Source organism: Typopeltis vanoorti, chromosome 4, assembly GCF_054136105.1.
Source record: "Typopeltis vanoorti isolate ZY-2024b chromosome 4, IOZ_Tvanoo_1.0, whole genome shotgun sequence".
Classification (NCBI taxonomy): domain Eukaryota; kingdom Metazoa; phylum Arthropoda; class Arachnida; order Uropygi; family Thelyphonidae; genus Typopeltis; species Typopeltis vanoorti.
Genome location: NC_143552.1, coordinates 112,034,606 through 112,060,926, shown reverse-complemented (window position 1 = coordinate 112,060,926; position 26,321 = coordinate 112,034,606). Strand labels below are relative to the sequence as shown.

Genomic DNA, 26,321 nt, shown 5'->3' with positions numbered 1-26,321 from the left:
TGTGATGAACTATAGGACCACTTGTTTCAGAAAGTGACATAGTAATGATATTGCACTGTTTTCTTACTTACATCATATTCTTGCATAAAAATAGTGGTGGTGGATAGGTATTATTCTGAGTAAGTGTTCATATCCTTGCCTTCAGATAAGTGTTAGGTGAATTACCTTCAGATCAGTGTTAGGTGAATTGAACAAGATTTTTCCAAATGCCATGAGTTATAAACTTTTTAAACCGTTGAATGAACAGAACAGTATGTGGAGGGGGGGTATTCTTATAAAGGCCCTGTCCATCCAAAAAAAAAGTATTTAATGACTGTGTGTGTGTGGGGGGGGGATTATCTATAAAATCTGATCATTAGACATTCTTAGTATACTTTCCTGCAGAGATATATCTTCACAAATTGTGAAGATATATCTCCTTCCCTTGTAGATTAGGCACAATGGTCTGGCATGGACAAGTAACTTGGCTTCTTTGAAACCAGATTAATGCTCCAATAGAGCAGCTAATCCTATCCTATATAGTTAATTCTAGTTGTTGGAAGTGGAAAAACTTCCAACAACTATCTCTAATCCAGAGTGTTTTAATAATAAGGTGTGACACCTTTTGGCAGCATGTATATGTGAAAATATGACCTGCATTACTTCAACCTTAGTATCACCTCTGGGTCTGGGTAGTGACCCTTCCCATAAAGCACATATCCTTATGGGTATGTATAATGCCCATAAGGATACGTGCTTTGCATTATGAGACACTAAGGCAAGTGATACGAAGTTATTAGCTTCTATATACAAGTTTGCCCTACTCCTGATTATATTTCAGGAGCAAACTTTGTTTGCTTACACTTAGATAAAGGATTGAATCAAGTATATAATTTCTTGGTATCTTTAATTTATAGTATAACCTAGTGGGAAAACTTCCAACACCATTTTGAAGAAGTTCAAAAGTACATCAGAAAAATAGCCAAAATTTTGAAGAAGAAAAAAACAGTTTCTGCACTGCATTCAAGCCTCACTTGAAACTGCCTGCCTTTATCTACTCCTTCATTTTTCAGTTTTCTGATGTGTATAAGTTTCCTTGTTCCTACAAATTGGCTGTTGGCAGACAAGATCAGACAGTGTCTACCTGCAAAAACATGTCTTGGATACCACACACAGAATCAAATGGAAAAAAAAATAGTTCATCACAGCAAGTTCAAATGTGAGTTTAAATCTGTAGCTGCTCTTAAACACTGACCATAAACTTCCCAAAATATGGGAAGAAGTAATTCTTGGTTACAACCTAAGCATTCCTATTAATTCCATTCAAGGGCATCCTTTCATACTAGGGCTCTAAACTTCAGTCTGCTATTAGCAACACTTCACTTTGTATTTGTTACAATTTATATTGTGCCTTTGAAGATGTTTCTGTGACTGATAAAATATTTTGTCTTTTGTTTAGAGATGCACTATGAGAGTGTTGATTAGTTGCTGCATGAATTTGAACAGATATGACAGAGATAGAGGATATTATTGATGCTAATTTTGTTGAACAGTGGCTGTAGAAATATTTGTAGGAGATGCAAACAACAGAAACTGAGTGCCCATGTGAAAATGAATCAAATGTATTAGTAAGAGATGGATCATTAATCAATCTGACCATCCTTTGCTGTACAGAGTCTAGTATCTTTAGGGAGTAGGGGAACCACCCCCAGATGTGAGAGAAGTATTCTGTGGTGAGACTGATTTGTGATTTGTATAAAGTTAGAAGCTGTTTGGAGTTAAACACCTCTGGCTAAAAAAAGAAAACATAATTTTTGGAAGTAGAGGAGGCAATATTTGTAATATGTTTGTGCCATGAGAGATTCAAGGTTAGTGTTATCCCAAGAAGATAGATCTCATTAGGCTTAGGGATTTGGGTGGTATCAAAATGAAGGCTGGAGGAGAAGAGTTCTTTTTTGTGGGAAATCAGATAGAACTGGGTTTTGTTAGCATTGAAGTTGATAGGATTATCCAAATCCCACTGTTGAATGTTTCAGAGATTTGTATTTAAAGTAGGTGGTTAAAGCTGTACAGATTTTGGTGATTTGTGCATTGCCAGGTTTGTCAAATGAAAAGTAGCAATGCAATATGCTGTTGTCAGCAAAACTATGTATTGGATTAATAATCCACTGCAGTCAGTCATTAAGATATAGAAAGAATTATGTTGGGTTAAAAAAAATAGGGCCTTGTGGGACCTTGGCATTTATTGTACACTTAGAAGATAGAGAACCATCACCCAAAGTGAGAATCCACTCAGAAAGCTGGTGGCCCAACTGCAGAAGTCATGTGGCAGACCAAATGATAATGGGAGTTTACTTAACAGGCCTTTGTGTCAGACTCAGCCTTGGAGATATTAAGGGCAACCAGTTAAGACTTGCCAAACTTTTCCATGGTATTTGTTGGCATTAGTGAAATCTAGCTATCAGAATCGGATATGATAACTAGGATCGAGTGTAATGGGTATACTATTTTTAGGAATGACAGAAGAGATTGGAGAGGAGGAGTACTACTAACGATTTGAGATGACTTAAGTCCAGTTTGGGTAGAAATGCAAGAAAACAATGATGGTAACATTGTCCCACAAAGCAGTGAGTTTGAGGCTCTCTGGTGTGAAATGGAGACTAACAGAGTGAAATATATAGTAGGTTGTTCCTACAGACCTGGCAGCCGAATTGCAGAAGATGAAGAAATGCATTGCCAATTTAGCCTTATGGGTACTAAACGAGTAATCATTATGGATGACTTTAATTATCCAAACATAGATTGGATAGAAGAGAAATCTCACAATAAGAATGAAGAAGAATTTATTGAAGTGATGCAAGACAACTTTCTCAAGCAGCATGTGAAAGAAGGAACTCGAGATCAATGAGTGTTAGATATCTTCATAGTATCAGAGGGAGTCTCTGTTGAGAATATGACTATTTTACCATCAATTGGTTCCAGTGCTCTTGCTGTGCTTTCTTGGGAAGTATCTAATTATATTGATGTTCCTATTAGAACAGGAAATTATGATCAACTTATGAGAATACTATCTTTACTGCTCCAATGGTATCAGTTACTGAATGGGAAAAATGTCAGCAATGCATGGGAATCTTTGAAAAAACTGCTTAAATGAGGCAGTATCTGAATGTATCTCTAGAGATCAAAGAATAAATAGGGTCGGAGTGAAATGGATGTGTAGCCTTAAGAGATCCACAAGAAGATGTGGAAAGAATATCATGAGAATAAGTGTGAGAAGAGTTACGAAATATATAAAACTCAGGCCAGAAAAGTAACGAACATTGTGCGGAAAGCTAAATTGGAATATGGAAAGACACTGGCTATGCAAGCTAAAGGTAATCCAAAATAATTTAATCGTTATGCTTCAAGCAAAAGAAAGAATGAATGTGGAAGAATTACTTACTGAATGCAGATGGTACTCTACTGTCAAAAGCTAATGAGATTGTTCAATTAATGAGTGTTCACTTTGCTAAGATATATCAACCAGGCATATGTAACATGGTGCACAGTGCTACTGCTACATTAGATGAGTTAAGAGGTTCATGAAAATTAGGTTGAAGAGCTGTTGTATAATCTGGATAAGAATTTGACAACATGACTATGGAATATCAGCACATATGCTAAAGGAATGTTCAATCGAATTGGCTAGGTCTTTCACATGTTTGTATAACTTGAGTCTCAACTCAGGAATGGAAGGAATGTATGATAGTTCCATTGTACAAGGGCGGTGCAAAAACCGATGTGTCTAACTACTGAACTATCAGTATCTCTAGTGTGGAAGTGAAGATTTTAGAGAAGTTGGTAAGAACTCGCATACAGAAACGGTAGACAAACAAGCTATACTCTGCAAGGAGTGGCATGGATTTACTTAAAGGAAGGTCTTGTTTTAGCAGTTTGCTCATATTTTATAACAATATTATGGCTGAGTTGGATAAAGGGAATGGATACACTATGATAATGTTGGATTTTGTTAAGGCATTTGATAGGATTCCACGCAAAACTGGAGAATATAGGATTGGAATATAAACTCTTGACTTAGATCAGTGGGTGGTTGACAGACAGATATCAAAAAGTGGTATATGGTGGGTGTGAATCTGCTAGATTTAAGGTGACCAGTGGTGTACATCAGGGTTCAGTCCTTGGGCCATTGTTATTCAATCTATAAATTCATGACATTAGGAAGGGTCTAACAGGAGATGTGCAGTTGTTTGCCGATGATGTGAAGATATTCAGGGCAATTAGGGATGCTACTAATATTCAGCATTTACATAATTATTTGAATATTCTGGAAATTTGGGCAAATGAAAATGACTGTCAGTTTAATGTTAGTAAGTGTAAAGTTATGCATTTTGGCCTGATGAGATCTCCAGCAGCATATTATATTAATAGGGTTATGCAACACAAAACTTATGATGCTAGGAATCGTGGCATAATGGTGGATAGGAATTTGAAGTTCAAAGGTGCCATAGCAAAAGTTGCCAATACAACTCCAAGGATAATTTTCCTGAAATGGTCTCCCAGGTTCCAAGGAGATAAAGAAGCTGTGGGAAGGGTGCAAAGAAGAGTTACAGAGATTATATCTGGGTTATGGGATTTAGATTATGAGGACAGATTGCGAGTATGTGGGTTACAGAATCTGGTTAACAGGAGAAAGAGGGATGATATGATAGAGGTCATCACCATAACGCTTCTTCTTCTGCAGCTTCTCCCACTTAAGTGGGGTCACTGTTGTTATTCATCCTCAAGTCGCCTCTTCTACCAACTCCCTCCATCTCTTCTTTGGCCACCCACGCTTCCTCCTTCCTTGCACATCCATCTGCATGACTCTTCTTCCCACATATTCGTCCTCCCTCCTCACATGACCAAACCATCTCAACCTTGATTCCTGTATCTTTGCTCCTAAGTTCGTAACTTTCACTGTTTCCCCTCACATAGCCATTTCTCAGACGATCCTTTCTGGTCACACTGCACATCCACCTAAGCATTCTCATTTCTGCTACTTCCATCCTGCTGATGTTATTTTTCCTCAGGGACACAGTTTCTATAGCATACATCATAGTTGGCCTCACAACTGTCCTATAGATTTTGACTTTCAGATTGATCGGCACCCTCTTATCGCATAACACTCCAGCCATCTCCCTCCAATTCCTCCAACCCGCTTGTATCCTGCATCCCACTTCCTTCTCAGCTCTTCCATCTTCTTCCACTGTTGAACCTAAGTATCTAAAGTCCCTCACCTTCCTGATGACATTCCCTTCCAGCTCCAGATCTGTCTACTGGCCGCCGCCCACTGTGCAACACATATACTCTGTCCTACTTCTGCTCAGTCTCATACCTCTCTCTTCCAGTACTTTTCTCCATCTTTCCAGTTTAGTTCCCACTTCTTCTCTTGAATCTGCATACAACATTGTCCAAGGCACATCTTCTCTCACCTCCTCCGTCACCACCTCTATCAAAATAAATACGAGTTCACAATTGCTAGATCAAATGCTACTGCAAAGTCCATGACCCTCTCTCCTTCCTGGTTCATCATTCCCACTCCGTGGCCGCCATGCACCTTTCACAGTCTCTATTCTGTCTCCCTATGTGTCCGTTCAAGTTTCCTCTAACAATCACCATCTCATTTTCTTCCAGTTCCCTCACTTCTTCATCTAACACGTTCCAGAACTCATCTTTCTCCTCTGCTGTACATCCAACTTGTGGGGCATATACACATAATACGACCACCCGCTCTTCTCCAAGACCAATGTCATTCGTATGATCCTGTCGTTCCTTCTACTCATTTCCAGTACTTTGCACTTCATTCTGCCACACACCACAATTCCTACACCATTTCTTCCCTCGTTATTCGCTCAAGAGTAGAACAATTTATATCCATCTTCCAGTTCCTTTGCCTTTCCTCCCTTCCACCTTGTCTCCTGCACACATAAAATGTCCAGCTTCCTCTTCCTCTGCCACCTCTCTTCCCCTTCCAGTCATACTTCCAACATTCAGTGTTCCCACTCGCAACATCCTCTCCACCTGCTGGACTCACTTCTTTAACCGCACCCGCCTTTGATGCGGTAGCCCTCGTCCACTTCTCATCATCATCATAACGCTAATTACGGATATAGACTATATTTGTATGTTCTGGTGTCATTATCCATTTAATATCCTTCTTTGAGGTCTACCCGGCCTTCTTTTTCCAGTTGGTTTATATTTTATTATTTGTTTAGGATATTGGGTGTTGGCCATTTGGTTTACATGTTCTATCCATGTTTATTTATAATTGTTTAGTTTTTATTCTGTTGATTTTGTTTTTAGATATTGGGTGTTGGCCATTTGGTTTACATGTTCTATCCATGTTTATTTATAATTGTTTAGTTTTTATTCTGTTGATTTTGTTTTTAGTTCTTTTAAAATATCTTTGTTCCTTTTTTCGTCTAATGATGTGTATTTTGTAGTTCTTCTCATAAATCTCATTTCACTTGTTTTTATTCTTTGTTTATTGCCCAAATTTCACTGCCATATAATAATGTGGGCACTCTTAAAGTATTGTATATTTTCAAGCTTGTTTCTTTTGTACTATATTTGGATTGAGTGTTCTATTTATCAGGCCTATAATCTGCAAGAATTTTGAAGTTTTTAATTTTGTCTTTTTCTCCTTCATATGATATTTCACATTCAACATAACTGAAAGTATTTATCTGTTCTATTATTTTATTATTAATAATTATTTTACTTCTAACTGCAGTTTGTCCACAAAATGCCATTGTTTTAGTTTTATTTATGGATATTTTCATTCCAAACTGTTCTACCATAGTGTTTAAATTATATATTGCTCTTTGTAAATTATCTTCCTTTTCCTGATATGATTACCTGATCATCTGCAAATAGTAGCGTATTTATTTTGTTATTCAGGGAAGTTTCTATACCTGGATTGTTTAAGGTGTTCCACTATATTAATATTTCATTAATATAAATATTGAAAAGTCTTGGAGACAGGGAACAGCCGTGTCTTACTCCTTGGTTTATAGATTGTTTTCCAGACATTTTTTCATTTATTTTTATTTCATTATCTTTGTATATTTCAATATTGCATGTAGTAAAATATTAGCTATATTTATTCTTTGTAATATATCAAACAGTATATATCTTTTTACTTTGTCAAATGCTTTTTCGTAATCTATAAACAAAAGATGAGTTTCTAAATTAAATTCTCTTTTTTTTTTTTTTTTTTTTTTTTATATAAGTTTCAAACAAAAAGCTGGATCCATTGTAGAGCATCCTTTTCTAATCCATTTTGATTTTAATAATATTTTTTCACTGTATATTTTCAAATTTTCATTAAATATTCTACTATATATTTTGCAGCATGTATTCTGCTATTTGCACCTCTGCAAAAAATTTAAAAATTTTAATAATCTGATGAAATTTTTTCCCAGCAAATTTATACAATTCGGAATTTATCCCATCTTTTCCTGCTGATTTGCCATTTTTTATTTTATTTAGATTGTCCTTTAATTCTTTCATTGTTATTATATCATTTAAAGCATTTTGTAAGTTATTGGTGTAATTTTTTTTCTTGATGTTAGTATTATCTGTCCAAAGATGTGTGAAGTAATCCGAGAATTCTTTTATATCTGCATTCATGTGTTTTAGTATTTTATACACATTGGGTCTTATTTTGTATAAGTCATTTTCTAGATATGATACAGATTTTTCCCTGTGTGTGTGTGTGTGTGTGTGTGTGTGTGTGTGTGTGTGTGTGTGTGTGTGTGTGTGTGTGTGTGTGTGTGTGTGTGTGCGTGCGTCTCTGCTCATCTTTTTTTTTTATTGTATTCGATTTCATCTTTTTTTTTGTTACTTAACCACGTTTTAAAGGCCAGCTTTTTATTTCATTGTCCCATATGTGTAATTTTTTATTTTTATGATATTTTTTTCATGTTCCTAGATTTTCATATGCTGCTGATGTAATAATTTCTTTTATATTATTCTATTCTTTCTCAGTGTCTTCATTTTCTTGTATTTTTTTTTCTAAGTAGTTATTAATGCTCTGTTGATCTAAATTTCTTATAATTGAATCATTTAGTAGTCTTACTTTGTAATTAGATTTTGTTTGTCTAGTTTACTTTTTGTATTTTTTTTCATGTATATAATAGAGGTCTATAAACTTTTGAACGGTGTTATAGGATATTGTATGATGAAATGTTTCCTTATATGGATGGTGGAGACAGAACACGGGGGGGGACATCCATGGAAGTTAAATTTGTTTGCAGTTGAGAAAGGGATAAGAGCTAGATTTTTCTCTCGCAGATCAATGAGTGAGTGAATGAAATCATTTGCTGGAAGTTTTTTCTCCTTGGTTAGACTATAAATTATATATTTAGTTTAATCCTTTATCCAAATGTAAGCAAACAAACTTTGCACCTGAAGTATCTTCAGGACTGGGGCAACTCGTGGCAAAGGTGGACTGAGTTCTCATCACTTTCCTTGGTATCCTATAATGCAAAGCACATATCCTTGCAAACATGTATAATGCTGTGCATTATGGGAAGGGTCACTACCCAGACCGGTTTTGACCTTTATTGAGGTCTCTTCAGTGGGAGCCAGACCCAGAGGTGATACCATGGTTGAAGCTATGCAGAAGTCATATTTCCATATGCCAGTTGCCAAAAGGTGTCACACCTTATTATTAAATTACTCTGGATTAGAGAAATATGTTGGAAGTTTTTTTCCACTTGATTAGACTATAAATTATATATTTAGCTTAATCTTTTATCCAAGTGTAAGTAAACAAAGTTTGTGCCTGAAGTATCTTCAGGACTGGGCAATTATATACATGTACACTAAATATATAATTTATAGTCTAACCAAGTGAAAAAAAACTTCCAACGTCTTTCTCTAATCCAGAGTAATTTAATAATAAGGTGTGTGACACCTTTTGGCAACTGGCATATGGAAATATGACTTCTGCATTGCTTCAACCTTGTTATCACTTCTGGGTAGTGACCCTTCTCATAATGCATAGCATTATACATGTCTGCATGGAGATGTGCTTTGCATTATGGGATACTAAGGAAGTGATGAGAACTCAGTCCACCTTTGCCATGAAGATACCCCAGTCCTGAAGATACTTCAGGTGCAAAGTTTGTTTGCTTGCATTTGGTTAAAGGATTAAACTAAATATATAATTTATGGAATCATTTGTCTTTAGAAGTAGTAAGTGCATCTAGTGTGAATGAATTTAAGAAAAAGTATGACATCTGTTATGGGTGATTATAGTCTCCCTCATTTAGTCCTTGACTCCCTGAAGGTCTCAGATAATAATAATATTTTCATGTCTCCAGACAGGGGTGACATAGGTGTGTAGATAACCTTTGATTGACAGTGATGAAATCCATGCTTCATCTTCTCTCTTCCATGATGAGGCCAAATGAACTCTTTCCACTTCTGTCTGTCCCTGGAGAATCCGAACAATTCTCTCCAGTTTGGTGTTGCTTGTTGTGATTTGGTTTTCAGATCCTCTTTTAGTTTGTCTATCCATGTGATTCTGGGGCCCCCCCCCCTTTGGATCTTCTTCCATCGTCGTATACAGGGCATTAGTTGGTCATCTATCTGTTTCCATTCTGGTCACATGGCCAAACCGTCGCGGTCTTCTTTCTTGGATTTTGTCTATTATTGTTATTTCTTGTTTTAGTCATTTCCTTATGTCTTCATTTATTGTCTATCCAGCAGAGATACTCCAAGTAATCTTCTTAGCCAACCCATTTCACTAGTTAATAATTTTTTCTCTTCAGCTTTTTTGAGATTCCAGCATTCACTTCCATAGAGAAGTATTGGGAAGACCATTGTCTCGTAGACTCTTACTTTTGTTACTTATTTGATGTCTCTTGATTTCCATATTTTATTTAGTTGTCCAAAAGGTTGGGATGCTTGGCTAATTCATCTGTTTATATCTTTTGTAATTTTGCCATTGTACTCAATTACTCCTCTGGGGTAGGTGAAGTTTTCTATCTGCTCTAGATTCTTGCTATCAATTTCAGTTTTCAGATTGGTGTTTCTTTTTCCTATTTGCATAATTTTTCTTTTGTCTATATTTAGGTTTAATCCAAATTTCATACATTCTTCCTTTGTCAGAAATTCATTGTAGATATTCCGTGCTTGCAAGTAATGCAATGTCATCTGCAAACTTTGTTTGTTATATTTTTCCCATATATTTTGGTTCCGGCATCTTCTTTGTTTAAGGCCTACTGGTTGCTTTTTCCAGTGTAAGATTGAACAGGTCCTCTGACAGATTGCATCCCTGTCTTACTCCACTCTCTGTGTGGAACCAGTAAGTTAAGGTGTCCTCCACTCGCACTTCACTTTCAGATTTCTCATATAGATTATTTATTCTTATAGTTTTGTTGAGAATTCCAAATTCTTTCATAGTTTCCCATAGTTCTCTTCTACAGATTGAATCAAATGCCTGACAAAAGTGAATGAAATTTATATAGCAACTTTTGTACTCGAGCATCTTTTCTATTAGCTATCTTAAGGTGAATAATTGATCAGTTGGGCTTCGTCCTGGTTTGAAACCTGCTTGTTCTTCTCCTAATGCTAGTTCTATATATGGCTTAATTTGTTTTTGGAGTACTTTCATAAAAACCTTACTTGGAATACTGAGGAGACTAATGCCTTTCTGTAATTATTGCATTCTGTTTTATCTCCTTTTTTGTATATAGGAGTTATAACTGATTTGGTTGAATCAGTAGGTATTGCTTCATTTTTGTAGATCCTTTCAAATAATGTTTTTAATGGTTCCAGAAATTCCTTTCCTGCTTTTAAGAATTCTGCATATCTGATCAATATCTTGTGCTTTCCTAGTTTTAAGTTTATCTATGCTGTGTGCTATTGTTTCTTTGGTAAAGATATTTGTTTTCATTTCAGTGGCTGGAATAATAACATCCTGAGAGCCGTTTTTATTTTATAAGTCTCTAAAGTATTCTTCCCATCTGGCCATTTTTTTTTTTTTTACTTTCAATTAGTTGTCCCTCTTTGTTTTTGATCATTATCATTTTTGTTGTCACGTCTTACTAATTTGATCTATTTGTTTATATAATCCATGGAGGTTATTTTCTTTTGATAGCTTCTCTGCCATTTTGCATTTTTCTTCTAACCAGTTGTTCATGTCTCTTATAACTAGTTTTCTAATTTCTGTGGTTAACCACTTTACTGGCCATTATGTATCAAATACACATCCTCACATGCTTCGTATCCATCATATATTTCAATGTAATATCAATAGTTATAGAATTTTAATATGCACTTCGCATCCATGATAACCTTGACGTCTATAGATGTCTTGGCCAGTAGCGTGGTTAATCTATACTAGCAGAAATCCATGCTAGCAGTCATTTATTGAGATTCTTCAAAATAGTTTAGCAGGTGAGTGTTGATGATTCATTTAACTTTGGAAAGAATTGGAATAAGAGAAATTGGATGGTGGGATATAGATTTGTCACCTTTTTTATGAATAGATTGAATATGGGCTAATTTCTAGACTGCAGGATAGATACCAGTGGCATAAGAGAGCAGAAAAAAGGTTATTTAGATTGGAAGTCAACTCTGGAGCACAAACCTTTAGGACATTCAGAGGAATTCCATCAAAGCTTTTTTTTTGGTATCCAATTTTTCTGATTTATGTTCTGTTCTAACAAAATATTTATTCTCAAAAATGAATCTCTTGCAGACCCCCCCCCAGATGTTATCTGACAGGTCTGCAAGACCACAGAGTTCCCAACCTGTGGTCTGTGGGCCACAAGAACTGCTGATCTAGATGTAATGAATGATTCAGGGAATTATACAGAGAAACAGTATAATATTTCAATTTTGTTTATACAGAGAGGAGAGAGTGAGAAAATTCTTGGTTTGAGATTTGTACCTTCCAGATCATTATTATTGCTTTTTTTCAATTTCTTAATAATAACATTTTAGAAAAATTAAAATAAAATCCTTTGGGAGCAGTGGGGGGGGGGGGGGTAAATCAGACAAATTTGGTGAGATGTGAAGAAGAAAATGACTGGAAGCATCAAAAACCATTGTGAGGAAATGACTGATAAAATTGATATATTGATTAAACACTGTGATATAACAAAGATAACAGCATTTTAGCAGAAATGTCGAATCTTTGGCTTTGCTATCCTGTAGAATATTGAAAACATCGCTTTATTAATGATATCAGATATGTTAAACTGGTCTTTTGATATCTTCACTTTTTGTGTATAGTAAATTTTCTTAACTATAAAACAAGACTATTGAAGTAACAGAATGTGTTCCTCAGAAACCAGTTATTGGAAAAGCTTTTAAAAAGGATGCTAAACGTATTTTAGATGAAATAAATGCTATGGATGAGGAAGCCATTTGTGGTCTGGAAAAAGAGCTTGAAGAAAAAGGGTAATTATGATGATCATTATTTATTATTATTATATCATGTTTCAGCAATTTATAATGCATGGGGTTGATATTCCTTATGAAAAAAAAAATTCTCACCTTTGCTCTGTGCATGTGTGGGTGGTGAAACACCTATTCTGCACTTTTGAAGGATCTCCTTAAATATAAAATCAAGAAAATGAATGAATGCAAGTTGTGCAATCTGAGAAAAATGTTAGTTGTCATAAAACAAAACTTGCAATTTAAAGTACCTTTAGATTCTGTGCATGTTTGAACATGACTTAGTCCTCAATAAAATTTAGTTATTAAACTTCAGGTTAATCTGATCAGTCAGTGTTTATAATTATGTAACACACAGCCGGACTGTGTGAAGTTGCATGGTACATATGCATACATAAAGCTATGTGCTGTCCAATTGAAAATAGGCATTTTTATACTTAACCATTTTTGACAGCTGACAGGGAAAGTAGTCCATTGTTTTGCAGCATAAATTCTGAGAAATGATTCATTAAATTTAAAAAATGAAATACAAATTCTGGGGAAAATGTAAAATTGGTAAATTTAAATGTTCTCATGAATATGTTAAATAAGTCATCCCCATACAAAAAAAATTGTAATTTTGAGATGCATAAAATCATACTCTCAATGTATGTATATACAGAGATGTATGGTTTGGTCTCAAGAGCAAGATTTACAGATTATTTCTTAGTTATTAATTAACTATATATATATATATATATATATATATAAAAGCTCCTTCTGATAACGCAAAACCTCCTTCTGATAATATATCCCCTAGTGAGAGACTTGCAACTAAAAATCTACGGATTAACAAGGACATTGTCATCTTAAAGGCTGATAAGGGGAATGCAACTTAGTTCTAGATAAAATAGACTACCAAGAAAAAATCTTAGCACTGTTAGATTCAGATAGTTATTCGGAAATTGAGAGAGATCCAACAAGAGAAATACACAATAGAACCAATAATCTCCTACAAAAGACCACAGAAATTCCACGGAATACACAGCTCTCCAGCCGCTCTTTACACCCCCTCATTCCAAGGTTATATGGTCTCCTGAAGGTACACAAAGAAAACTATCCACTGAGACCTATAGTAGACAGCATTGACTCACCCACATACAGGTTATCCAAATATTTGGCGTCATCGTTAAAAAGCTGCGGGGAAAATCTTCTTCTTATATTAAAAACTCAACAGATTTTGTCTCTAAAATAAAGGACCTAAAACTAAAATCTTCTGACATCATAGTGAGCTTTGACGTGGTAGCACTCTTTACCAACGTTCCGACACAGGACATTCTCCATATTTTAAAAAACAAGATTTCAAATAAAATGTTCTTTCTGTTATCTCACTGTGTAAACTCTGGCTATTTTGAATTCGAAGGTAAACTATACAAACAGGTCAAAGGATTAGCTATGGGAAGCCCCCTCTCTCCTGTGTTAGCCAACATTTTTTTAGAGGACTTTGAACAAAAAGCAATTTCCTCTTTTACTTTAAAACCGAAAATTTGGCTTAGATATGTGGACGATATATTCCTCATATGGGAGCATAGTACTGAGAATCTTCACAAGTTTCTCGACCACTTAAACAACCGCCATCAAGATATAAAATTGACTATGGAGATTGAAGGAAATAGTTCCATCTGTTTCCTAGATGTTAAACTCACCAAGACACCTGAATCAATTAAAGTCTCTATATTTAGAAAGCCAACTCATACAGACAGATATTTGCATGCGTCATCCCATCACCATCCAGCGCAAAAGTTGGGTATTATATCAACTCTAGCGAATCGTGCAAGATCTGTACTGTCAGATGAAGAAGAACTGAAAAAGGAACTACGACATCTTAAATGGACCTTTAAAAACAATGGCTACTCTCTAAAAAATATTAACAACCAATTATCCCACCGTCAACATAGCAACGTAGAGACACAGGACGACTCCAAAGGTCATATTGTCTTGCATATATATCAGCACACTATCCAAAAAGCTGAGTAGAATTCTAAAGAAGTTTAACATAAAAACGTGCTTCTCAACTATGCCAAAAATAAGATCAAGCTTCAACAACTATAAACAACCTCACAACCTTCTACAATTCCCAGGTGTATACAAGGTCACTTGTGAATGCGGAAAGCCTTACTATGGGCAGACATAAAAATCTATCTTACTACGTCTCGAAGAGCACCAGCGCGACATTGCTTATAAAAGAACCAGAGCATCTGCTCTGTCAAGCCATGTCCTGCTTTCAATAAACACGAACAACGAAAGCCACCAACATGAAATAAATTGGACATCAACTTCAAACCTACACATCTGCCATGATGAGGTAGAGCACCGCATTGTCGAGTCAAAGGAAATCACCTTGGACCCTTTTCATATAAATAACAATCTTAGCTATAATTTGCCTGACTCTTTCAACTCTACTATTAGATACTGGAGATCGCGTGATTCCACACACGCACAGGTGTACAACAATAGAACTTTAACTCGGACTGTAGTTCAAGCTCATAATAACTGTAATTTTCAGTCGAATATTATGGCTTTATAATTGTATAGCTTTAGAGTGTGTCAATGTTAATTTCAGTGTCTTTTAATATCTTTCTATGTTCTTATCGCCTGATGAAGTCATTCTTGACGAAACATGTTGCGTTTTTTCAAATAAATGTCATTGTGTTATAATTCTCAGGTTTTAAGTCAGTTAATTTAGAAAAATGAATATATATATATATATATATATATATATATATATGTCTGCGTGGTTAGCCTAGTGGCTCTGCGCCTCGCAACCATATGCCTGGGGAAGGAGTGTCCTAGGTTCGATTCCCGTCGGTGACGTGAGGAGCTGAAGGATCTTCCTCAGCCATAGCCAAGTTAGCCAGTCTTGGGCGTGGACAGCAGGGTTTTTTCCCCAGTTTATTCTGGGGTTTTTCATCCCGCAAAGCAGGCAAACTGGCCTTCAGAACTCAACACTACAGGCCATAGGATACACCGGGGCATAGGGCTTGACCACCTTATCCTGTAAACGGAGTGAGGTCCGATGATCAATGGACCCTCGACACCGCAAGGTAAAAGAGGGTATAAGGAAGATGATGATGATATATGCAGATGCTCCCCGACTTACATAAAGTTTGTAAAACATAACCCTTACGTGAATGGTATCTTCTTTAATGTTTAGATGTGAGAGAGCCAGGTAAATATATGCTATTAGGGGGTGCGCAGCAGCTAGGCTCTCGTTCCTGCACCCTGTTAGCACCCATTAGGGGAAGCTAAAGCTGCTATCAACCAAACGCAAGTGATCAAACTAAAATGCTCCCAAATTTCTGCCCTAAAGGATCCTACCTGGGGCCAAGCCTAAAAATAATATCATTTAATATTGAAGGTTCCTCCAGTGTCAAGCAAGATCTCATTGCAAATATTTGCAGAGATAATGACTGCGATGTGCTCTGCCTGCAAGAAACTCACAGAGGAGAAGGTGCTGCAAGACCTTACATCCATGGCATGAAACTCATCAAAGAAATACCCCACGATAAATATGGAAGTGCAATATTTACAAAAGAGAACTTGATCCCATCATCCATTGACTCAATGAACAACAGAAACATTGAGATTATTACGATCACATTTAAAAATATCTCAATCACCTCAGTCTATAAACCACCAGAAGAGGCTTTCTCCTTCCCTGACATCCTCCTCAATAATAATGCATACATGACTAATGTTGTATTAGGTGACTTTAACAGCCATAGTGTTAACTGGAGGTTACACAAAGTCCAACGAAGATGGAGAACCTGTTGAAAAATGGGCTGAAAACTTTTCTCTAAACCTGATACATAATCCAAAACTCCCTGCGTCTTTCAACAGTGGTAGATGGAAGTGAGGCTATAACCCTGACCTCGTATTTGTTAGCTCAAAAATATCCAACATCTGTGTTAAAAAGGTTTTAAATCTGATTCCACATACTCAACATAGACCTGTAATGCTTCAGTTCAACCCAGCAATTATGCCTAACACTGTCCCTTACAGACAACGATTTAATTTCCAAAAAGTTAATTGGAAGGGTTTCATGAAAGATCTTGACCACTCCATAGAAGAAGTCCCTCCAAACCCTCAAGAGTATCCAGAATTCATAAAAATACTGAGGAAAATCTCTACCAAACACATCCCCCGAGGATGCCGCACAAACTGCATTCCAGGCCTTTCCAGTGACATACAAGCCCAGTATGCTGATTACTTACAACTTGACAACACCAACCCCTTCTCAGAAGAGACTATCCAAGCAGGAGAAAAATTATGCTCCAAGATGGCAGAGGAAAGGCGTTCCTCATGGAAAAAAGAAATAGAAGCCTTTGATATGACCCATAATAGCAGAAAGGCATGGAACTTTATCAACAAAATTAGGAAGGATTTCACTAAGCCATATGAGCATCTGCAGGTAACAGCTAATCAAATTGCTCACCAGCTGCTGCTGCTGAATGGAAAATTCACTAAAAAACACACAAAAAATAAGATACTTAGAACCCCAAGTAAGGAACAAAATATGATTAACTCAGATTTCACCATCACTGAACTCAACGCTGCCATAAACCTATTAAAACCTAGAAAATCTGCAGGCTTTGATGATGTCTGAAATGAACAGATTAAACATTTTGGAACCAGGACTAAAGAGTGGTTATTAAGCCTATACAACACTTGCCTCAGAACCCTAAGGATACCAACTATCAGAAAGTGGTGGCCTTTCTGAAACCAGGGAAAACTCCAACTGAAGCAAAAAATTACAGACCTATATCACTACTCAGCAACCTTTTTAAACTCTATGAATGATTAATTCTGAATAGGCTACAACCCCTAATCGAACCCCATCTTATTGCTGAGCAGGCTGGCTTTAGACCAGGCAAATCCTGCACATCACAAATTCTCAACCTCACTCAATATATAGAAAATGGTTATGAGCAAAAACTAGCCACAGGAGTAGTCTTTGTAGACCTAACTGCAGCATATGATACCATAAACCATCTCACACTCAGAAATAAAATATACAGAATAACTAGAGACTATCGCCTTGTCCTCCTGATCGAATCACTCTTGGAAAACGGACGCTTTTATACGGACCTTGGGGGTAGGAAGAGCCGCTGGCATTACCAAAAAAAATGGCCTCCCCCAGGGAAGCATGTTGTCACTATTACTTTTCAACATCTACGTCAATGATCTCCCCATCTATCCAGGAACTAAAAATTTTATCTATGCTGATGACCTTGCCATCAGTTCATTGAAACTACTCTTATCACTTGCTTTAAATAGTCTAACCACATACTATACCAGCAATCAACTAAAACCAAACCCCCTTGAAAACCCTGACTGGCCTTTTCCACCTTAACAATACTGAAGCCAACAGGAAGCTACAGATTTCTTGGGAAGGCTCTAATAGAGAACATTCCTGGAAACCAACCTACCTCGGTGTGACTCTCAATCGCACCCTCTCATATAAAACCCACATAGAAAAAACAAAGGCAAAAGTGAATGCAAGAAACAGCATACTAAGGAAGCTTACCTCCTCCAAATGGGGTGCAGACCCTAGCACACTGAGATCTTCTGCCTTGGCCCTTTGCTATTCTTCTGCTGAATATGCCTGCCCAGTATGGTCCAGATCCTGCCATGCTGAAAAACTTGATCCAGCATTGAATGAAAGCTGCTGCTTAATTACAGGATGCCTGAAACCAACACCACTAAAAGACCTGTATACTTTGGCTGGTATTGCACCCCCTTCAATTCGGAGATCTGCATTCTCAGCTGATGAAAGAAGCAGACAAATGAATGATGAATGCCACCCACTGTTCGGCCAGACTGCAGTGCCCCAAAGACTAAGATCCCGACATAGCTTCCTGACAACTGTTGAACCTCCTAAAAACCTCCCAGAGACAAGACTTCAACAATGGCTTGCACTATATCCTGAAAATAATACTGGTATTCCAACAGCCGAACATCTTCCACGTGGTGCCCATTTGGACTGGAATACTTGGAAAAGCCTAAACAGACTGTGGATGACAGGATGCTGCAAACAAAACCTCATCAAATGGGGCTACCTCACTGACCCAGACAATTGTGAGTGTGGGACAACCCAGTCCATGGAACACCTTCTTTCTTGTCCCTTTCTTCCATCGCCTTGTGCAAAAGAGGACTTAATATCCTGCATAGAAAGAGCAGTTGATTGCGCAAGATACTGGAGGAACATCTGAACATGTTTATTATATGTAAGTTATGTATGGTTTCTTTTTTTTTTTTCATATTCACCTACCAAATCTAAGCTGATCTCATTGTAAAGTATCCTAATTTGTTGTAAATCATGTTGTACCACTTACTACTGTACTACTTGTGTTTAGATACGAAATAAAAAATAAATAAATAAATTACAGTTACAGAATGGACACAAATTAGAATTTAGTTTGTAATTATTTAATATAAAGTCATATAATAAAGTATAAACACTATGAAGTTATCAAGAGATGACTGGAGAATGGCTGCTGCTTCTCTTCATAAAGCTCCTGAATAACAGGAGCTTAACGTATCATCTGTTTCTCCTTGGATTTTTAAGACCATGATGGTCTTAAAAATCCAAGGAGGATCCATCCTCTAGTTATTTATCTACCTTCATAGGATCCATCCTCTAGTTATTTATCTACCTTCATATGGACCTTAAAAGCATCTTGGCTAGTGTTATCCAGAAATTTTCATCATGAAAAAAGCATTAAAATGTGGAATTATTATGCTACAGAAGTGTCACATTCAAAAGTGTTGCACACATAACAAGAGGAAGTAATGATAAAGTTGTTTTTAATGCCTGCTATGACACAAAAATTAAACTTTGAAAACTTCTAAAATATGCAGCAGAATATATTATGTACCTAGTACAGAATTTTTTAAAAGATAATTATCACATAAGTATCAGACTATTTTTTTTCTTGTTTATAATTTTTATTTTCATCTCAATCAATTTTGGTGTGTTTATGCATGGTTTTACTTTTTTACATTTCTGATCCTTTTTTCCAGTCATGATTGTACTCTATTCAATTGCACACCAACACTAAAAATTATGAAGGTATAAATACAAACACACAGCATAAATACCAATACAATTTCTTAGAATTTGAACTCATTACAAATGCATTTTAATATCTTAAATATAATACATTGAAATACATTAAAATTAAAATTTGAAAAAGTATAATCAGAAAAATAAGAGTTACATGAAGTGTGCTTCTGGTTATAGAATGTTAATCAGTAGACTATTAAATGGAGAAACAGTAGAATTAATTAGCAAGTACAGTACATTTCTTGTACTTTGAGAGTGGTTGTACCATGAGAGGTTTCCTTAATTCACATGAAAAACACAAGGAAATAAGTAATAATATTTATTTAAAGTTTTAAATAAATATTACTTATTTCCTTATGCTTTTAGTGTGAATTAAAGAAACAATAATTTCTGGTAAATCAACATTTAAGTTTAAGAGAGAAGAAAGTATACAAGCTATAAATTTTCAATGTAAAGGTAAATGTGAATCCATAAAGAAACATGAATATACCAGTGAACATAGTAGAATAATGTTTAATTAACTGTAATTATGTAAATGTTTCCATTTAAGTTTCTTAAACCATCATCAATATAACAAAATATAATTGAGAAACACAAATAACAATCTAGGTACATGGAAAATGGTATCTTCTTTAATGTTTAGAAGTGAGAGAGCCAGGTAAATATATAATGCTATTAGAATCTAAAATTGTATTTGTAATATTTCTTAGTTTTTAATAATTACTCACAATACCCACACACACACACCTACCTATTTCAGATCCTAATAGTATTATATTATATTTACCTCTCTCTTTCACAGGTGTACATGAAAAATGATATCCTTTTCCATGCATCTACATTGTTTAAGTTTCCCAATTCTATTTTGTTACACTCATCATAGTTTAAGAAACTTAAACCAACAGATTTATATAATGAATTACAAATAAACATCTTTTATGAGTGTATTTTTATGTTTGTTTAAAGCTATAAAGAAATTAAAAACTTAGAATTGAGTGATAATATTACACTTATATACACTGACCATCAATTGTATGAAAAGCTGTTGTGTTTATTGCTGGATGACAGTGGTGTGAAATTCTCTGCTGAATATTACACAAATAACTTAGCCACTACTGCATGAAATTTTAACAATTCCTACTGTGACAGAGTCATTTCAAGGTTCAAAGCTAAATAACTAGGTGGTGACCTTCACATAGTCTGACTGGGGATTCTGACCACTGACATCTTTGCATTATTGTGGTGCACTCTCTTACTAAGTGTCCATTTGGATGTGATGCTGACCAAATAAGGATGTACTAATAGCCTGAAACTTAGTCAACCAAACTTTATTCAGTATTGACTGAAACTACATTATGATAGCAATGTAGTAATGTACAGCATAATCAGATATCATGTTGAGACATTGCTGACCATTGTTCAAATTGCACTGTTGGAATGAATGTTTGTGATCTAAATAGGTGATTTTCCTTGGTTGTTTATACAAGTTGAAGAAGAGCATTGGCAATAGATCATCCTATTGACATTGTTCTTCTTTAACATTCTGGATGATTATCATGGTGACATTTGTATGCAAGAGAAGTGGTAATGTAAAAGGGCAAAAGTCCATTCTCCTTTGCTAGAGACTAGAAGGCTTGACAGGAAACAAGTTTTCTTCTTTTGGTACAGAGTGTTTTTTTAACAGATGTGTGTGTGTTCTAGCGTAGGCTGAGAATGAAGCTGGGACTGAACCTGAGTCATTTAAGATACACTGAATTTCTATCCTGGAAATTTTTAGTGCACTTTTCAAAGAAACTAGAACCTAGATAATGGTCAGCGATTTTGTTAGGGGGGGGGGGCTTCATTCCAGCAAGGATTATTGCAGTTATTTGATCAGTGCACATGTTTTGATCTTGAAAGAAGATACACTAATCACAACAATGAAAAAGAAGCAAAGCAATCACACAGATCATTTGGTACCATTCAAGTGGCAGGGAACATTGGACTGAGATTGGCTGGGTGAAGGTCAATCTGTAGAAAAGAAAACATGAATAAGGTCATAGTTGGGTATTAACAAGATGAGATCTGACATCTGTGTTATATTTAAAAAGAGAGCTGTTTAAGAACAGGACCAGAATGAGTGTTACCTGAGGATTATCTTTTGTTCTGGTTGCTAGATTGACAGGTTGTTTTAGATTATTGCTAATAGTGAATATTTCAACTTAAGCATCCCTTCCTGCATGATCTCTGAAGTTATATAAGGAATATCAGTTTTAAATTATTTAAATTATGAACATATTTCAGTGTCCAAGGAGAATGAGTGCACTGTGTGTGTAATTAGGCTGCAGAAAATCAATATAAATAATCTAAGAGATTCGAGTAATTATTGGAATTACAGCAACAACAAAACGTGACAAGGAAATTTAGCCAAAGATCATAAAGAGGGGATTCTGTATTCTCTGATGTGGAATGTCAGATATGACAAATGTACATATACCACAATTACAAGGGTGGCCTGAAACGTTCTTGGCCTAACAATGGAAAAAAAAATTTATTTATAATTTCAAAATAATTTTTATTTTTCAACATAATCTCTCTCAAGACTAATACCATTATCCCATCCCTGTAGTGGTTCTTAGTAAGATCTGCAAAATACCCCTCTACGGCTGCAATCACCTCTTGATTCGAAGAAAAATGCTGACCAGCAAGGAAGATTTTTAGTTTGGGGAAAAGATAGAAGTCAGAGGGAGCCAAATTTGGGGAAGAGGGTGGATGTTCCAACATTCATAGTGCAGATCGCTTAATTTTCCCATTGCCAAGATACCTTTGTGGGGAGGGGCATTGTCCTGGTGAAAGATGATTTTTTTTCTGCAAACTGGGTCTTTTCTTGCAAATTTTTTCGTCTAGTTTGGTTAAAAGATCGGAATAATATTCCCCTTTTCAAGATAATTAATAAACAAAATGCCTTTATCATCCCAAAACACTAATTCCATGACCTTTCTTGCTGATGGAACTGACTGTCTTCTTTGGCACTAATCAATGGCTTCTGTCCACCGTTTTGACTGCTATTTGGATTCTGGTATGTAATGGTGAATCCAAGTCTCATCCATAGCAATAAATTGGTGCACAAAATCAGTTTTATTCTTGTTAAAACGCTCCAAGCACTGTTCAAAGATTTTCATGTGAGTGCGTTTTTGATTTGCTGTGAACAAGCTTGGCACCCATTCTTGCGCAAAACTTTTTCATTTGCAATTCTTCATGCAGAATGTATCCTATGTTCTTTTGAAATGCCTATAGTCTCAGCAATTTCATGCACTTTGACTTGCTGGTCATCCAATATCATATTGTGCACTGATCAATGATTTCTGGTGTTATTACACTTTTTGGATGGCCTTCACATGGCTCATCTTCAAGGCTGGTACAGCCACGTTTAAACTCGGCAGCCCATTTCTTAATTGTCGAAAACGAAGGAGAAGAGTGCCTATGAACTTCGAATTAATTTCTTTTGGCGTTAAACCTTCTTTTACAACGAATTTTATAACTGCATGATACTCAATTTTATCCATTTCAAGGGATACAGACAACACTTTGGCTTCCAACAGCTTTATAAAAAAAAACTACTTGATAGAATGACTTGTAGTTTCACATGCTTATGGCAGATGTACCAACTTAGAAAAAAAAAATCTTGCCGATAGTGTTGCCATTTATGGTCGAGGCTGAGAACTTTTCAGACCGCCCTCGTATTATTAACAGGATCATGCATAATCTAATTGGGTTAGTTGAGGTTCTATGAGAAATAACGGATCGTGAATGAAGTGAACATCAAGTCTGAATCAAGACCATGATTATTAGTGAAGTAGATGTGGAAGTGTTTTTGTATTGATTTGTAGAATTTTTTTTGGGTGGGGAGGGATATTTTTCTGTAGTGTTAACTTTAATTTTTGTTAGCATCCTTCATGATTGATAGTGTTGGAAATTTAGAGAGTAGGGGCATTCATGGTGTTGTTGAAAGACTCAACATTTGTTCCCACACTGGGGGTGTACAATCTCCTATCCATGTATATTCTTAACGGTGTCCCCTACACAATTCTGTATTCAGATGCCCTCTTAGCAAATTACCATATTGTTAGTCTCTGTACAACCACAAGGTTGTACAGAACCATTTTATTGCTGTACTCTCAAATATAACAGATATTGGCTCCTTATTTAAATGCATTGTATAGAGTATGTCAATGAAAGGTGTTATCCTCATTGCATGTTGGCCGACAGATATCAGAGACCTTGCTCTGAAGTAGTAACTACATTAGGGTTGGTAAGTAATGGTATTTCATCAGATGGTAAAAATTATCTATTATCTAGTGTCCCAGTTTGTATTTCCTTCAATAATATACTAGCTCCTTCCTCTGGGGAGGAATTAATACACTATTCTTGCATATCATACCATATCATCATATTACTCATTTATAAACTTGAGATAATTTGCATAGTGCCTCTGAACAGAGCACAACTGCACTGCACAAGATAAACATTTAGAATGAGGTGACACTTCTATAAATGATGTTAACCAATTTTGAGGGATAACTAGGTTATAACAACATATGTGGCATTACATTGAAACAATATTAAAAAATTCAGGAAAAGCATTGGGAAACATAGCAACCACATCATGCAGTGGTACAACATGTACTTTTTTGAATAGGAATAATATCACTGCAATGAACATGTAATGTCTTCGGGGGGGGGGGGGTGTCTGTGAATTGTAAAAGAATATGGTTTGGAAAAGTTCCATGTTTGGTCTCGCGATCAGGATTTACAGATTATTTCTTATTTATTAATTATTGTACTATAGGCTTACAGCCTTGCATGCATGTAATTTTAAAAAAAATTACTCTCAAACCTTGAAAATAATTTGGAAGCAAGGAAGGGTGCTGTGTAAATATGCTACATAAATTAGCTGATGTTCACAAACACACTGTGATAACTCTTCCAAAGATAATACCTAAGTGGCAAGAGGATTATAAAGCCTTATATCTATTCCTCCCTACAGTAGCAGCATTTGAACTGATACTGAAAAACTGAAGTTTATTGAGATTTCTGTAACTACACTCAAAGGAGAAAAAATTTTTAGACTGGTTGCATAACTGAAATGAGGCAGTTGTCATTATTGCAAATGTTGTAATAAGCTACTAGTAGAGATTAAAGATCAGCATTCACAATTTCATAACAGTTTCATCTAATTTCAATGAAATTAGAGGTGAATTAGCCTATTATATGTTATAAAATTAAAAATGAAAGAAAATAAATATGAAGGCTTAAATAAGTTGGTTTAGAACAGCAGGATGTACTGTACATTAATTGTACAGTACATCCTGCTGTAGCCCAGATCTACATAGTCATTACATTTTTTACTTGAAAGAATGTAATGACTATGTAGATCTGGGCTACAGCAGGATGTACTAAATTTAATTTTCTATGTCAGAGCTTCTGACATAGAAAATTAAAGATGGAAACTTAAACTTTCTTGAAATAAATTTATTAGCTGTAAAATTTTACTGACCATCTATTGTCTTATTGACTCTGCAATGATGCTTTTTGAAATTGATTCTTTTATTGTAATAATATTTGTGTTCCATTTTTGTTATTATTGTACTGAGGATGTCTATGATACTCAGGCAAAAATTTTACAGCTAATAAATTTATTTCACATAAGTTTAAGTTTCTGTCTTTAATTTTCTAAATTGATAGACATTATAGATAATTATTAGAAGAATTTCTTAGAATTTTTTTAGCTACAACTTCTGAGAATAATTAAAATGTACAAAGTAAAAACTTTTATTGAATAGCATCAAATGCTTTGAAATAAGGATAGTGTGTGACAAATTGTATAGATCTGAGCTAATTTTTAGTCCAGATCTACATAGTCATTGATTAGATTAAGCAAATTATTACAAGTATAAAGAAAGGAATAAAATGACAGTTAATGTGGACTATGCAGATGATATGGTTCTATTTTCAACACTGGCAAAGTCAGAAGTATTATAAGACTGCCTGAAAACATGTACTTGAATATGCATAAATCAGGTCCTTAAATTGACTAATAAATTTCAGAAAGAAATCAATATTGACCAACATATAGCAGAAGTTAAGAATGTTACACAAAGATTGATGAAAGCAAATACTGCTTTCAGAAGATCGAATAATATATGAAAATCATCCAGATATCTTCATAATAATAATAATAATACCAAAGTAAGGATTTTCACTAATGTGAAGGCGTTATTATATTGCCAGCCTTGCTGGTCCAAGTAACTAATGCACCTGCTTTCCAGCCAACAGTTTAGGGGTTCAAATCTTGCCATAGGCTTAGTTAGATGTTTGTGATTGACTTTAAGCGAGAGATGAGTTCAATTGCTTTGTGTGAGACTGCCACCACCTCTCACTCTTTGGAGGTCTTAAATGGCTTGAAAAAGTTCTGAGTTTAATCTTTAGAGCAGGGGTTTCATATTATGTAACAAATAAAAAAATTTTAAATGCAAAAATTATATAAAATTATAAAAATGAAAAAAAAATCCTTAGCCTGTTTATACTCATACGATAGAATTGCAATCTTTCATGCAAAGCAAATCAAAAAAAAAAAAATTATATATTTATATATTTCCCCTCCATAGATAGGGAAATATATATTTCCCCATCTTCGTGTATATTCTTCATGGTTATTGGACATGTTTCAAACAATGACTTATATGACTATATAGCCAGATGATAAAACAGAAAAGAACATTTATTTTTGGATGCTGCTGGACGA

At 35.4% G+C, this 26,321-nt stretch overlaps 1 protein-coding gene across 1 annotated transcript in view; it reads left to right on the top strand.

The window, feature by feature from the left end:
- Positions 1-26,321, top strand: part of GlyRS (glycine--tRNA ligase) — a 214,505-nt gene that overhangs the window by 146,140 nt on the left and 42,044 nt on the right. Inside the window, exon 12 of the mRNA XM_090391418.1 lies at positions 12,291-12,435. Within this exon, the coding sequence (XP_090247544.1) occupies positions 12,291-12,435 (145 nt within the window). The remainder of the gene's footprint in view (positions 1-12,290; positions 12,436-26,321) is intronic.